Source organism: Myodes glareolus, chromosome 21 (genome assembly GCF_982192425.1).
Source record: "Myodes glareolus chromosome 21, mMyoGla1.1, whole genome shotgun sequence".
Taxonomy (NCBI): Eukaryota; Metazoa; Chordata; class Mammalia; order Rodentia; family Cricetidae; genus Myodes; species Myodes glareolus.
Window position 1 is genome coordinate 16,381,261 of NC_142046.1, and position 16,781 is coordinate 16,398,041.

Here is a 16,781-nt window from a genome sequence, read left to right on the forward strand (position 1 = left end):
AGAATAAATCTTCACCTTCTGGCCCAGTCTCACCACTCCCACCCCCACTTGAGGCTTCACTTACAGAGCTAGGAGCTGTCCAGGTACACCTCACCTTGTGGCTTCCTACCTGTTCCTCTGCCACACCTCCGAACTCCCCCAAAGAACAGCAGAAATCCACCCGTGGCTCTTTGCAGGGACCACCCTATCTGTGTGGGGCTTGTGTCACCCCTAAGACTGTTCTGGCTGCTGAGGACCCAGAGAGGGGACCCACTGAAGAGGCGCTCGCTCTGCAAACCCAAGCACATGCATGTGCCACTCCTGTCTTCCGAGGGCACCCTGAGGAGATCACACAAGCTCGTTGTTAATCAAAGATGTCACTCTGTGTACACAAATAGGCAGCTGGGACGGAGCCAGGGAGGTGTCCTCGGGGAGGGGTGCTCATTCAGACACCTGCCACTGGGTGGAGCCTTCGGATAGAGGCACCTGCTAAGAGAGGTAGCTGAGGAGATGGTGAGCATGTGGACTTGAGTTTGATCCCCAGAACTGCCTCACGAAGATGTGCACTTATCATCCAAGTGCCTGTGATCCTGGCCATGGGAAGAAGAGCTAGGCTCACTGGCCAGACAGCTATCCTATACTATTTGACAAACTCAAGACCAATGAGAGTCTGTCTCAAACAAAATGTGGAAGGTGCCTGAAGAACGGCACTCAAAGTTGACCTCTAACCTACATATGCAAGTGTGTATGAGCGCGCGCACACACACACACACACACACACACAAACTACCACCACCACCACCACATGTACATACCCATAAACACACACAAGACATACTCACCTCCCCGCCCCCAGAGGAAGCAGAGACTGGCTAGAGGGGGCTGGAGAATAGAGAGGGAGTAGCTGTGTTGGGGAAAATGGACAGGACTAGGGGTCCAAGACTTGGGCTTGAGGGACTCCAGGCACTAAAGCTCAGGAGACTATAGCATCCACCTCATCAATTTATACAGGTACCTGGAGTCAGGTTGAGGATGGGTTGAAGAGAGGAGACCGAGGGGCTGGTGGTGTCTCCTGTGGGGACAGGACGGGGTCTGGGACAGAGTTACCAGTTAGTGGTGATAAAGGTATATTACCCCTCTGGGCACCTTGCCTTTGGGCTGGGTCTGTCCCAGGCCGCAGCTAAGGCCTGGTTGCCTCACTCTTCAGCAAGCAAGCCCGGGGCAGCTGCCAGCAGCAGATGGAATGATCAGGACTCTAAGGGCCCCGGGGATATGTGGAGGGGCCATGCTGCGCTGTCCTTGCCCCACCCAGCGCTGGATTCCTCGCAGCCTGCCTTTTCCCCTCGTGATGAAATATTCATGTCAGCAGAGTAGGACCTCTCTGGGAAGACTGCCTGTGTCTAGCTTACGCCTTGCACAGGCTTTTAAAGAACAGGACGCTTTTCCTACCCTCTAAGCATTTTCTAAGTTTCCGATCAATAATGCACTTTACCAGTGGCTTCCTATTCTCCAAGCCCGACCTCCACCCCATCCCTTCCTCTCTCTTCCTTTCTTCCTTTCCGCCTCCCAACCCTCCTCCTTTCCTTTCATTTACTTGTTAAAACAATTAAGTAAAAATATTGAACCATTCGGGTGGTAGGTGCAGCCCCTAATAGGGAGCGAGGTGGGTGGAGAAGGCAGGCCACCCAGAGTGTGAGCTCAGAGATGGGGTGCGCAGATGCCACAGGTGGGGGACAACTGGACAAAAGCACCGAAGAGCTGGAGGGAAGCCACTGATCCTGCTATGCTCCTGGTGAGGAAGGAGGCAGTCTTGGACCTGGGTTTGTATCAGTTGGTAGAGAGATAGCCTAAGATGCACAAGACCCCCAGATTCAATGCCTTTCATCACGTGCACTGGGTGCACTGGCACACACCTGTCACCCAGCACTCAGAGGTAGAGAACAGAGGATCAGGAATCAGAGGCCAGCCTCAGCCATATAGGGTATCTGAGGCCAGCTGCGGTAGGCAAAACCCATCTAAGGAAAAGTCGGAAGGGGCAGACTTGGTTTCATGAGGCCTCTCTCACCTTCCCCTAATGAACCGGAAGATGTTGGTGGCCTAATGAGATAAAATCGGACCGTGTGAAGGGTCCTGGAACAGGCATTGTGGAGCATGTGCCAAAATAGACAGCCGAAGTCTCTAAAAATAGAGCAATTCCATTTGGGACGCCTGCCTTTTTGTGGTAGTGAGCACCCCGTATCTAGATGAATGCAAATGTAGAGGAATTGTCCTCTTCCAAGGCAGGGCCCACACGTGTCTGCTTGGTAGGTGGTACCCAGGGCCTGGAGCGCAGTCACTGCATGTGGGGGCCATAAGGCTGGGTGCCAGGCACGCTTCAGAACTGGGAAAGAGTTTCCCACCCCAAACATTCCTGGAAGTCTGGCTGTGGGAAGAATTCACATATGCCCAGGGCAAAGCAGAATGGAGCCTTTTTTTTTTTTTTAAAAGACAATTTTGAGTTCTTGGAGAGATTAACCCTCATGTAGTCATGCCTTGGCAAAGCCCTCACCCCGACTCCCTGTGGTTGCTCTGTTGATGGATGAAACCAGTCATACTGGGGCTGTGTTCCTGGAGGCAGTGTGTGTCTGAGCAGGGTCTGGCTTGCCACCTTGAGCCATCTCCTGGATATCTTGGCCACATACACAAGCTGGTGTGCTGAGGTCCTCTGAGGGGATGAAAAAGATGTTAAAACCAGTATCACCAAACAGACCAAAGGTCTTGGGGTTGGCATTTCCTCAGTTGTTGCTTGGGCCCACAGCCCTACCCTGATACAACTCTCATGACACAGGTGTTGACAGACCCAGCTTGTCTGCTCAATGTGGCTGTGTAAAACAACTGCTGGGGGGTGTCATATAATGTGGGGCATTCTGGTCCCTGCTCTTCCGGACTAAATGCTCTTGCCTATAGGAGGTTCTGGAAGTAAGGCAATGGTGGGCAGGTTTGAAATGAAAGGCCTTCAGGTGTCTTCCTCCAAAGTTGCTCTAACATGGTAAAGGACCAAGAAATGTCTTTGCTGACTTGGACTAAAGCCACGACAGACTTGAGAGGTGGCGTAAGATTCAGCGTCCAAAGTAGACCTCTGCCTAGGACATGGTCGCCGAGTCTGGGTATAGGAGAGGAGGACGATTACTGGGGCTCTGGATGACGCTCTGCTGGGATGAAGTTTGGAGGATCAGGCCAAGCTTGGGCAGCCTGTCCTCCCCTGCCTGCAGTAATTGTTAGCGCATGGGAGAATTGTCCCCACAGAACAAGCCTCCCTGGGCGGCTGCCGCTCTGAGTGGGTTTCTGCTGATTTGTGAGAGTGAGGCAAGTGACCTTGCTGTTGGCTGGGGCAGAGGAAGAAGAGGGGAGTAATCAATGAACCCACAGAACGATACAGAGAGCTAGCTGGAGAGAGGTGCTCAGGGAAGGAGGAGGGAGTTAGGGACGCAGGGCAGCCCGAATTAGGACCAGCAGCGAACACAATCTCCGTTTCCGCCTTGTTAATAATTCATTCTACTGCAACTTTTCTTACCAAGAAATAGGAAATAATTTGTTAGGGCGAATTCCCCCAGCACTTGGCTTTCTCCCGGCCACTGAGGGGGAGGGGGTGGCGTGGCTCTGTTCCCTTCATCCCTAGCTGCTAGATGAAGGAGGATTACGAGGAATTTGAGACTTTAGGATAGTGATGGCACAGCTGGTCTGTCGACTCCTGCTCTGTCGTTCCCCGAATAGGGAAGCTGAGATATAGACAGATCCAGGCACGACCCAAGATTATATGTCACTGGTGTTAGGGTCAGTGCACCCAAGAAGTCAACGCACTGATTGACTTTCAGCCTGTCCAGACTAGGACCAGTTCTCCTCAGGTCTAAGGAGAAGGGAAAGGCTGCCTTGATTGTCTTCCGGATTCTCCACCTTCACTTCACCCCTACGTCCCAAGACTGTAAGAATGGAAGGTGGTGTTGTATCCCCCCTCATCTCAGCACACTATACCCTGGGCTACTCCTTAGGAGTCTCCTGCCTCCCACCTCGGACACAGAAGCCATCTCCAGCCCCACCCCCACCCCCGTCCAGTGAGGCTGACAGCTCAGCAGCCAAGTTCAAAAAGAATCTGTCAGCTGCTGAACTGCTCAGGGCCTGCCCACACACCCGGGTGGCAAAGACACCCTGGGAGGGGGTGTGAGGCATGGGCTGGGGGTGGTTATGTCCTTTTCCTCTTGGATAAATGGCAGTTTCCTGCCTTGTCTTAGAGTTGGGTGTTAGGCATTGGAGATTCTGTCCCCTAGCACGCAGAAGGGAAATCATGCTCCTAGGTTGGGGCAGGTGTGTACAAAATTGCCCAGCAATTGTTTTCCTTTCTGCATCCAGCATTCCTGAGCGCATATTACACAAGCACTCATCTTGTGGTACCCAGACAGGGTCTCACTGTGTCGTCCTGACTGGCCTGGAATTGCCTATGTAGACCAGGCTGGCCTCAAACTCACAGAGATCCACCTGCCTCTGCCTCCTGGTGCTGGAATTAAAGGCCTTCACCACTACTGCCTGACTTGACTCTGTATATTCTTAAAAATAGTTTAAATTCTGGCTGGTGGGTGGTGATGGTGTACACCTTTAATCCCAGCACTCAGGAGGCAGAGGTAGGTGGATCTCTGTAAGTCTGAGGCCAGCCAGGTTTATAGAGTGAGTTCCAGCACAGCCAAGGCTACACAGTGAAACCTTGTCTCAAAAAAAACCAAAAGTAATCATAATAATAATTTAAAGTTTTATTTATTTTATTATTATTATTATTATGCATGTGGGCATGGTATGGGACATATGTTCCATGGTGAGGTCAGAGGATAACTGTGGGGTCACTTCCGTCTTTCTGCCTTTGAGGGGGTTGTCTGTCAGGCTTACAAGGCAAGTGCCTTCGCCTGCTGAGCCCTTTGAGTTCTTACGCTTGGTGTGAGGGAGATGACAATGAAAAAAAAACTGGATAAGAGGCCTGATGGGGTTCATAAACCAGGGGGTTTCCGTAAGGCCTGGGTGCTCAGACTCTCTGCTTGATACCCTGTGGCCTTGGAATTAAGGGGCCCCTTCCTTTCTCCCAACATAGGCTCCTCCTCGGTCAGGGCCTCACAGCCTTCTGAACTGAAGGGCCAAGAGTGACCTTAACTGCATAGAATGTTCTCAATCTTTCCATTTGAAACAGCTCAAGGGGGCTGGAGAGAATGCTCTTAGTGGTCAAGTGCGTTCACTTGCAGCTCTCACAGAGTACCGGGGTTCGGTTCCCAGAATCCAGTACAACCTCCTGTAACTCCAGCTCCAGGGAATCTAATGCCCTCTTCTGGCCTCCATGGGTGCTTGAACACATATGTGAGCATGCAGGCATGTACACACACACACACACACACACACACACACACACACCAGCACACATACAAACATAAATAAAAATAAAATCTTTAATAATGCATAGTTTGAGGGCTGGAGAGATGGCTCAGTGGTTAAGAGCACTGCCTGCTCTTCCAAAGGTCCTGAGTTCAATTCTCAGCAACCACATGGTGACTCACAACCATCAGTAATGAGATCTGTTGCCCTCTTCTGGTCTGCAAGCATATATGAAGGCAGAACACTGAATAAATAAATAAATAAATAAATCTTAAAAAAAATACATAGTTTGAGGTAGCATGTTTTGAACCCCAGTAGGTCTAAAAAAGTTGAAAACTCACCCAGGCTCACCCAGACTTGGAGCTTGCATGCGACTGAGAGATCATCTGCTTCTCCTCAGCCAACCACGGACTTACCCATCAAGGCCCTTTGTGAAGCGCCAAGTCGGCCCATGTCGTGGGCAGTGGCTGAGAGTTTGTCCCCACATAGGTTTAGGTTTCATGCCTTGGTGCTATGAAGCCATCCATTTCTCTAGCGGAAACTGTTCTGGTGACCTTGAGGAAGCCACTTGACTTTTCTGAGCCTCTGCTTTCTTGTCCTGTGTTCTGTATGAAACCCAGGTGATGTCACCACATGGTAGTAACAGTTTTTACACAGCCCATTCCTGCATCATGTCAGCTGGAGAGAGAGAGAGAGAGAAAGAGAGAGAGAGAGAGAGAGAGAGAGAGAGAGAGAGAGAGAGAGAGAAAGAAAGAGGGAGGTGGATGCTGGGAGATGCCAGGAACCTGGGGACTCCATGACACTGACCACCTGAACACAGGCTGCTTAAGACCCAAGAGGCCTGTGAGGACTTCTGGGTTAGGGGTTTGGAGACTCACATGGCTGGACTTTCCCAGATGAGGATTGCTCTGCTTGACAGCAGCTCACTTCCCGTTTCTACTTTTCACCAGGAGCTTGCCCAGCATGTTTGCCACCTGGACTTTGACTCTTGTCCTGAAAATAACAGGAAACTAAAATCATTAAAGAGACAGAAGTGCCCGAGCCTGGCACAAAAACGGTTTTGCCAGTCTGTCTCCTGCTTAGAGACTTTGCAAGAGGGTTGTCATTCCTCCCTACCCCACCCTGGTGCCCTGCGCCGCTGGTCTAGGGTCGCTGCACTGCCTACCTTCCAGGTGACTTGCTTGGGGTGTGTGGAAACAGAAAAGCTGCAGAGAGGCTGCGCTCCGGTTCCCCAGTATCCCCCAAGGTCAGTTCCATCGTATTTAGGAGAAGTGACATTGACTGGTAAGTGCTTAGTGACCATAACAACATCTGTCCCTGGTCCCGCCATCACGTGCCCCTGGACTAACTGTCACTGAAGCAGTCTACGTTCAGGATGGTCTGTGTCACAGAGTCCCCAGGTTCCCAGAATATTCCAGCATCCACCTCCATCTCCTTCCCTTGTAAGGTAGCTGACGTGCAGAAGTCGGCTATGGAAAACTGCCGCCACCGTACGGTGATGTCACCTGGGTTTCTCATATACTCTATCGCACAGAACACAGGATGAGGAAAAGTCAGATGGCTTTCTCAAGGTCACAAGGCCTCCAGAGGGGGGAGCTCAGGACTTAGAGCCAGTTTCCTTCATGGCCCCAAACTCTTAAACAGGGGGTTCCAACCCAGACTTAGCGCTCCAGGGGGCCCCTAGAAACTGCATGGGAAATGTATGTGATGGGTGACTGCATTGGGGGAGGGGGAAACTGCAAGGCTTTTTGTAAATGTGTGTGCACATATCAGTAGAGGCCAGAGGTCAACCTTAGGTGGCATTCTTTAGGCACCATATGCCTTGGTTCTGAGACAAGGTGTCTCATTGGCCTGGAACTTGCCAATTACTGCAGGCTAGCTGGCCAGTGTGCCCTGTGGTCATTTCTGCCTCTGCCTCCACAGTTAGAGCAATAAGTACACCACCTCACCTGTCTTCTGAACATGACTTTTGAGGCTCAAACTTAAATCCCTGCAGCAAGCACTTTACTGAACCATATCCTAAGTCCCTAAGGCTCCCCCCCCCCCCCGCCCCGCTAAGGCTTTTAAAATCAGGGGTGTGTGCACTTGTTTGTTTTGGGGTGCTAATCCTTAAGTGGCCATGGAAGCAAGTGTTGGTTTTAATAACATCTGCACTGAGCCTGGGTTTCTTCCTACAAGGTAAAAGGGTGCCCGAAACCCCCTAACATTTGCTGTCCTTGTCAGACCACTTCATTTGGCTGTTTTCACTAACACTTAATCTGTTCCGTAGTCATGGAAGCTGGAGACCCAGGAGGCTGGCAAAGTCACTACTGCCTCCCGCTGTCCTCAGCTGTCCCACTTGGGTGGGGGTGGGGCTGGCTGGAACTCCTCTGGAGCTCTCCCTAGTGTGGCAAGGAAAGTGAGCCAGGGCCTGAGCCAAGGCGTGTTCAGAAAGGGGTTGGCTCGTTGTGGCCACAGTTCACGCCGCCTTCTCTGTGATACAGGGTGCTGAGATCTTGTGGTGGCTGTGAGGTGAGAGGCAGAGGGAAGGAGCTGAGAGGACTGTGCTGGCCACGGTTTGGGATTATTTGCTGTGCTTGAGGCTGGCAAAGCCCGCTCTGCAGTCCGCATGAGCCTGGTAAATACACAGGCTGATTCATTAGTGTCTCACCATCTGCTTCCCAGGGGCTGGGGTAGGGGGCTGGCAGGCCCGGCAGGTTAGGCAGCATGTACCCTTAATCAAGCTCTGGTCCCCAGCCCCTGGCAGCCCCTGTATCCATCTCTCAATGATCGGAGGCCAGGAACTGATGGCTTTGAAGAACACTCTGTCCCCACCCCACCCAAGGACTTGCAGCAGGCTGGGGGTAGGGAAAGCAGGGGGCTGGAAAAGGATCCAGGGAAAAGGTGAGGTATGGCGACTCACAGCAACTGGGGAGGAGTGTGGGAGGGATATCGATAGTCAATATGAGATGGGCAGACATTAATAAAATTAATAAAATTACTCGTGGACCAGGTGGCCTGGCAAAGGACATGGTCTTCAGAGAAGCGGGGAGAAAAGGCTTACAGAAGAGGTCCAGAGAAAACCCTGGAAAACCCAGGGTCAGCAACACCCCTTCTGAGGGAAGAGGTCCAGAGAGTCCCTGAGAAAACCCTGGAAAACCCAGGGTCAGCAACACCCCTTCTGAGGGAAGAGGTCCAGAGAGTCCCTAAGAACACCCTGGAAAACCCAGGGTCAGTAACACCCCTTCTGAATGGCCACCCTTCTGCTTTGCTCACTAGGATGAGCTTGCCAGGAGCTGACATCTTCAGCAAAGACATTCACTGTCTCTCAGTTTGAAGATCAAGGTGCTGGAGGTGTAGGTTCCTGTAGCTCACTCCTTATGGTGTCTGTAGCCACCTCTGTCTGTGTCCCATGCCTTTCCTCCAGGTGTGTGTGCCCCTGGTGTTTCTGTGTGAGCCCCTTTTCTCTACTTACAAGGGAGCCTTTCTCAGAAGAAGGACTACCAGAGGGGTTCCTTCAAGTCTTTCACCTTTTTTCCCTTTTTTTCTGAGACAGGGTTTCTCTGGAACTTGCTCTGTAGACCAGGCTGGCCTTGAACTCAGAAATCCACCTGCATCTGCCTCCCGAATGCTGGGATTAAAGGTGTGCGCCATCACCGCCTGGCCAACTCCTTCATCTTAAAGACTGTCTCAAAATACAGCTAGCTGCCTTTTGAGGTTGTTGAGGGTTAGACATTAACATGTAAATTTGAGGGGACACAAATGAGCCCCAGATAAGGCATAGGGCAGCAGGAGAAAGGGAGCTGGAAGCACCCAACCCGAGTCACGCTGTCCTCCAACCCCCTGTTCATGTATAAAAGTGTGTGCCTGCCATTCTACTTCCCAGTGCACAAGCAGGCTCACTCTGCCCTGGGCTCAGAGTGTAGGAGTGACCTCATGGTCAGCCAGCCTCCTTTTCCTGGTCACCGGGCTTGACCTCTGCTTGTCATTGAGCCTATGGCAGACACTCAGACCCATTCAGGCCAACAGAGTGAGACCCCATGGAAGTAACGAAAAGCTCCTCCTTTGCCGTTACACGTGTAAACTTGCCCCATGTGAAAGGGGGGTATTGCTGAGGCAGTGCAGGATAAGAGGAGGGAAGGAGCGGGTGGGTAAGGAGGAAAATGGAAGGGAGGGGAAGAGGAAGAGGCGGAGGATGGGAAAGAGGGAGAGGGAGGACTGATAGTTTGGTTTCTCCTGAGTTCTTCTAATCCCTCTGAAAGGGCCTGGGGTTGTCTTGCCTTTCCTGGGCCTCAGTTTCCTACTCTACCCAGGAAGGTGCCAGACTGGTGGGAAATTCCTCGAACTCCAAGGTTTCTGGTTCCACCCATCAGCAGGGCCAGGCAGGTAGGGTGGACGCTGACACCACAGGATGCTAAGGACAGAGCTATTTTGGTCGGTCAGGGCTTTGTGGGTCCCATCTTAGTGAACCCCTGGGCTAGCTGTGCCCACTGAGCAGCACTAGGCAGCCTGGCACCGGCCCTGTACTATAGAGGATCAAAGCCTGTGGCCAGTGGATGACTGCGGTGTTGCTGGCTGGGGTGGCCGGGGATGGTGGCAATGTGTCCACCCCCCAGGGGCCTCATGGCTCATTAGAGAGTGAGAGGTTTTTAACTCAGATCCAAGCTACTTTGTCTCTGCACAGACACCTGAAATATTCATCAAAGTGGCTGTGTGGGACTGGGGCACTGTGTGGCTGGCAGCAGTAGGGTTTGTTGTTTGTTAATTAATTGGCCTACCATCTAGAGCAGTTACAGCCTTATAGAACAGGGTAGAAAGTACCGACTACCAAGAACCCCAACTTTCTGACCACCCTCACCCCATTATCTTATTACCAGGCACTTGCTATCTGTGTGGGACAAGCACTTCCCACTGTCTGCATTCGGAACTTAGTGATGGCTAGGCACCAAGCAAGCACACCCTTCCCAGTGACCAACACCCCTACTTCCTGTCTCCCTTCCTCTGCAGGAAAATCCCTACCTGTGCAGTAATGAGTGTGATGCCTCCAACCCAGACCTGGCCCACCCACCCCGGCTTATGTTTGACAGGGAAGATGAGGGACTGGCCACCTACTGGCAAAGTGTCACCTGGAGTCGCTACCCCAGTCCCCTGGAGGCCAACATCACCCTCTCCTGGAACAAGAGCGTGGAGCTGACAGATGACGTGGTGATGACTTTCGAGTATGGCCGGCCCACGGTCATGGTCCTCGAGAAGTCCCTGGACAATGGCCGCACCTGGCAGCCTTACCAGTTCTATGCAGAGGACTGCATGGAGGCCTTTGGCATGTCCGCCCGCCGGGCCCGAGACATGTCACCCTCTAGCGCCCACCGTGTGCTCTGCACGGAGGAGTACTCACGCTGGGCAGGCTCCAAAAAGGAGAAGCATGTGCGCTTCGAAGTAAGGGACCGCTTCGCCATCTTTGCCGGCCCTGACCTGCGCAACATGGACAACCTGTACACGAGGCTGGAGAGTGCCAAGGGCCTCAAGGAGTTCTTCACCTTCACCGACCTGCGCATGCGGCTGCTCCGCCCCGCGCTGGGCGGCACCTATGTGCAACGGGAGAACCTCTACAAGTACTTCTACGCCATTTCCAACATAGAAGTCATCGGCAGGTAAGGCCTAGGGCCACGAGCTTGTCACTCAGGATTCAACTGTTTCCCGGAATGTTGGATGACACCTGTTTCTAAGGATACCTGATTTTCAGGGATGGTATATGATATTTGAAATGTCACCTGGTTCTAGAGATGTTACTGAATTCTAGGAAAGTTACCTGGTTCCCGGGGATGTTATCTGATATCTGGGATGTCTCCTGGTACCTAGGATGTCACCTGGGTACCTAGAGATCACCTCTTTCTTGGGGTGTTAGCTGGTACCTGAATGCTCCTAACATCTGAATTGTCACCTGATTCCTGGAATGTTTCTGTCAACCTGGTACTAGATACAACCTTGTTCTCAGGATGCCACCTGGTTTCAAGGAACTCACCTGCCTCAGGTGTCACCTGGGGCTATATCAAAGGACTGTCTGTGCAGTCAAGATAACCAAGCTTCCCCTGGGTGGTGGTGGCCACCTTTAATCCCAGCACTCAGGAAGCAGAGGCAGGTGGATCTCTGTGAGTTTGAGGCCAGCCTGGTCTACAAGAGCTAGTTCCAGGACAGGCTCCAAACTACAGAGAAACCTGCCTCGAAAACCAAAAAGAAGAAAAAGATCCCCAAGCTTTGCTACAACCTGGGTGTTAACTGCCTGGAGGCTCTGCACTGTCCAGGAGGTTGTTCACTTAGGTAACTGTGCCCCTTTATGAGAAGTCCCCATCCCCAAGCCCCCCGTGGAATGGGGAAGCTTCCCGCTGGACCTTGGGGTGCTTAGATGAGTCAGACGTGGTGAAGGGCTCACGGTGGTGCCCAGCATTCAGTACATGCTTTAAAAAAGTATTAAATGAAAGGAATGCTGGCCAAAGGATTCAGAGGGCGGGAACAGGCTGACAGAGGGCAGTGTGAGGTCTGACAGAAACAAGGCATAATGGGGGCAAAGGCAGCACCTGGGGGCCCTGTTGGGGCCCCACATCTTGTAAGTCTCCTCATAGCAGCCTCTGTGCTGCCTAGGGTATAGCTCCTGACATGAGGAAAAGACATTAACTGGCTCTTGTGTCGAACATTGCCCTGCTTTTGGTGGCTTTTCTTTTTTTCCTTTTTTCTTTTTGCTATTACTTTACGTGTGTGTGTGTGTGTGTGTGTGTGTGTGTGTCTATGCATTTGTGTATGAGACATTTCTACACTAGGACTGTATTTGTGTGTGTGTACGTGTGTGTGTGTGTGTATGAGGCATTTCTACACTAGGACTGTATTTGTGTGTGTGTACGTGTGTGTGTGTATGAGGCATTTCTACACTGGGACTGGATTTATGTGTGTGTACGTGTGTGTGTGTATGAGGCATTTCTACACTGGGACTGTATTTGTGTGTGTGTACATATGTGTGTGTGTGTGTGTGTGTGTGTGTGTGTGTGTGAGGCATTTCTACACTGGGACTGGATTTGCATCATTTCTCCCTCTCACCCACTCCCTCGTTCTGCTTTTATAAGACACACAGCATGCCCGTGTGTATTTCCATATTCTGACCAAGATTGGGAAGAAGGGTGTGGAGGCATGGAGTGGGGAAGCCTGGAGCCAGTTCCCTCCTTCGCCTGGAGTGGGTGGGGTGGGTGGAGTGGGCGGCACTCTTGATTGCAGCGTGTATCTACAATTCTTTCATGTTGATGCTGTGTGTGGACTCCGGGGCATGAGACAGAGGTGACTGGTCAGGAAGTAGAGTCAGGTTCCAAGCAGGCGGAGAGACAGAGCAGGTGGACACTTGCAGTCTGTGCTGTGGATGCCTGTGATTTTTAATTCTTACCCACTTGGGATAGGACATTTCAAATCTGGAACATGCTGGAAGCCATCTGAAAGTTGGCCACTATCTTCATTTCTTTCTCTATTGCTGTGATAAAATGCCCTGAAAAGGGACAGGAGAAGTGGCTCGGCAGTTCCAAACACTCGTTGCTCTTTCAGAGGACCCAGGTTTGGTTCCCGGCATCCACACAGTGACTCACAACCATTGACAGCTTCAATTCCAGGGGATCCGACGCTCTCCTCTGACCCACATGAACACGTCCACGCAGGCAAAGCATTTGTACACATAAAAACAAGTAAATCTAAGGATTTTAAAATACCCCGACAAAAGCAACTTAGGGGAGAAACACTTTATTCTGGTTCAAAGAAGAGTCAAGCATGGCAGTAGGTCACGACTGCAGCGGGTGCTCAGCCTTCCCAACGCTGCCGCCCTGTGATGCAGGTCCTCGTGCTGTGGGGACCCCAACCACAAGATGATTTTCATTGCCACTTCATAGCTGTAATTTTGCTACTGTTATGAATCACAGTGCAAACGCCTGAGCTCTCTGATGGTCTGACGCGCCCCCTGGGAAGGGTAGGAACCACCACTGTGTATCACGTCCCCAGTCAGGAAGTAGGAAGTGACAAACGCAGGTGTGCCTTGTGACTCCCTTTCTCCACAGTCCAGGAGCCCTGGCAAGGAATGGCTGTCACTCACAGCCGCGCTCACAGCCACGTATCTTCCAGCTCAGCTGACACAATCAAGATAATCCTCACAGGTGGGCGTGGTGGCACACACCTTCAACCCAGCACTCAAGAGGCAGAGGCAGGGGGATCTCTGTGAGTTTGAGACCAGCCTGGTCTATAGAGGGAATTCCAGGACAGACAGGGATACATAGAGAGACCTTGTCTTAAAAAAACAAAACAAAAAGATAATTCTCATAGGTATGCCCAGAGGCCTGTCACACGGGTGATTCTAGGTGTGCCCAGAGGCCTGTCACACGGGTGATTCTAGGTGTGCCCAGAGGCCTGTCACACAGGTGATTCTAGGTGTGCCCAGAGGCCTGTCACATAGGTGATTCCAGACACTGTCAAGCTGTCAGATAACATCAAAGGTAGTACCATAGGAATCATGGGCCCACACATTTTAGACCTTGAGGTAGCATCGAGGTGCCCAGGCCCTGAGGTCCATGCCCCACCCCTCCACCTTCTTCTCTAGCCCTCTCTTTTCCATCTGAGACAAGACTGGGGCCACTGGGAACCACTGTCTCCACAGCAGGGTGGCAGGGGAGTCCCAGCATTCCTTTGGCACCCAGCCTTTGTGGGCACAGGGATTCACTGTCGTGGTGGAGAGAGCGTGGCAATCAATTCACAGATAGAATGAGTACTCTTCAGGTGGCTGGTTGGCAGGAAAGCAACAGCTTGGCTATTGATTAATTAGGTCTGGTTAGATGGCACGAGGCAAGTGTAGGAGCCAGAAAAGGAAGCCTCTGAAGTTCCCAAGTGATCTCAGGTTCTAGGGCTTCCCCATTCCATGGCCCCTGCCTCCTTCTGTGACCAGCTGACAAAGTGACAGCAAATCACCTCCCAAGGGGGTATTGAGGGCATGAGGTCCCCCAAGCCCAGGCTGAAGCACTGAGCAAGCTGGACATGATCCTGGCCCGTGGAGCTCACGCTGCAGGGTCAGTGCTGCTATCAGCGGAGGGAACACAGCGGAACTAAATGTCAAGCAACCGGGATCCGAGTCCAGATTCGTGTAAAGTCAACATGCCTCACACAGATTTCTCTGGTGAGGCACTGGCCTCACGGACTCCTGCGTTCTCACCCTAGCTCTGATATCATCCCTCAAATGCTGAAGGATTATGCATCACAAGGCAATGTTCTGCCTCGTCTTCAGGCCGCCAGTTCTTTGTTTCACTGGTGGCTCCTCGCTCAGAAGTTACAACTCCAAGGAGGGCCCAGATGGCTGGGAGGGCAGATTCAGAGGCACCTGGCAGGGTCCCAGGGAATAAAATGTTAATACAAAGGAGCACAAGAGGTGTGCAGGGCTATGACAGAAAGATCTCACAGGTGTCAAAGAGTGAAATCCAGCCACCAGCACCCTGGGGTTCTGCCTCCCTGCAGCCCCGTCCCCAGGGCCCCATTCCTGGAAGGCTGGAAGGAGACAGGAGCTATTTTCTCCTGCGTGTGGGGGAGCTCAGGTGCACAGTCTGGGCAGGAGAGGCTGACTTTAAACTACAGGGAATCTGGGCCAAAAGCTGCATTGGAGGAGGAATGAGATCATCCAGGCTCCTGTGGAGCAGGGACACACAGCCTGTCCCAGCAGCCTGAGCCTCACCCTGAATTTCCAGGGGAGTTTTATAAGATAAGACCCACCACGAACCTGGGTAGTGGTGGTGCATGCATTGAATCCCAGCACTCAGGAGGCAGAAGCAGAGGCAGGTGGATCTCTATGAGCTCGAGGCCAGCCTGATCTACAGAGAATATTCCAGGACAGTCAAGGATTCATAGGGAAACCCTGTCTCAGGGGGGAAAAAAAGGAAGGAAGGAAGGAAGGAAGGAAGGAAGGAAGGAAGGAAGGAAGGAAGGAAGGAAGAAAAAAGAAAGAAAGAGGAAGAAAAGAAGAAAGAACCACTTGGTAGGTGTCAAAGAGATCTAGAAAGCAGAGTCCTTGCAAAACCCCTCCAGGGAGCCGGGGAGGGGAGGATTTCCCAGAAACAAGTTGCCAAATAAAAACCTGTCTGAGCCTCAGCTTCATCTGCAACATGGAACCATAGAACCAATTTCCCCAGTGTGTGAGCTGTTGAGGCAATGATGGCTTTATAGTGCATCCCCTTCCTTCACTCAAGTGGCAGCCGAGAAGGGAGTCAGGGGCAGTAAGATGTCCTAGCCACACCCAGTCCAGATCCTGGCACCTAGGAAAGGCATAAGGAAGTGTGCCTTTGGGCTAGCAGGGTGTGAAAGCCCAAACAGCCCCCAGGGCTGGGAATCGCTGGGAGAGCGGGGTGGCCTGTCATCAGAAGCAACAGGAAAGCAGGTAGCCTGTGGAGACATACAGCCAGCCAGCCCCTTGCAACACAGCAGCATGGGAGAGAAGACACACAGCAGGCATCTGTGTGAACCTCTTGCTCTTTAAGATACCAGCATCACCCTCCAAAGTCTTCGGAAGCCCTGTCCATGTGAAACAAAATACCCCTGCAGTCCAGCACTGACAGCCCCCGGGTCCCCTTGCAACTGTGACAACAGCCACACAGGTCCTTGGCAGGGCTGGCACTTTGGGGGCTACCCACCAGGTCTGGGAGTGGAGGGGACACCCAATTCCCACAACCAGGCCTTACTCTAGAGCTAAATTTTCCTACCCAGAAAACTCTTATAGGCTCCAAGGAACCTGCCGTGCTGGCCTTTTATAAGCCAGAAACAGAAAAGGAGTGAGCTCCCTACCCAGCATGGTTAATGCCAGGTTTGGGCACTTGGGCTGTGTTCTGTCCTCTTTTGCCCTGGAAGGGGCCAAACCCCTTGAGAAGAAGGGGACTGCTTGATTCCAGGGTCCTCACAGAGCCTGGTGAGGACCTGTCACTGTGGACTCTGGGCCACACCCACCCTGGTCTTCTCCTCCCTTGACCCTGCCCCCTCTCTTGCCTCCCTGTCTTTTTCATAAACCTCCTGTCCCTATTGATCGCCAGTAACAGGAGATGCAGTCACAGGACAAGAATAGAAATGACAGAGAGAAGAGAACCTCTGCCGAGGGCAGGCCGGGAGCAGGGGGAAGGTGCCTTTCTACCTGGACCTCTGTCTCTCTTGAGTCCCTGCTGCAAACCTGAGTGGGAAGAGAATCCTGGGAGACTGGGGAAGATGGAGCCGTCCCTCAGTAATTGTGACCGTCTCTTACAGAGCAAGTCTCGCAGGCTACTGCCCCCTGACACGTTTCTGTGGTTTTTTTCATCAAGTCCTACCCCAGGAGGATTCTTGTCCCCATTACAAAATGAGAAACTGAAGCTTGGAGGTTAAGAAATGGATGGGGCTGGGTGTGGTGG

At 52.2% G+C, this 16,781-nt stretch overlaps 1 protein-coding gene across 4 annotated transcripts in view; it reads left to right on the top strand.

The window, feature by feature from the left end:
* Positions 1 to 16,781, top strand: part of Ntng2 (netrin G2) — a 61,822-nt gene that overhangs the window by 17,060 nt on the left and 27,981 nt on the right. For all 4 annotated transcript variants that reach the window (XM_085681444.2, XM_085681446.2, XM_085681445.2 and 1 more), the window contains exon 4: positions 10,354 to 10,997. In XM_085681444.2, coding sequence (XP_085537570.2) covers positions 10,354 to 10,997 — 644 coding nt within the window. The remainder of the gene's footprint in view (positions 1 to 10,353; positions 10,998 to 16,781) is intronic.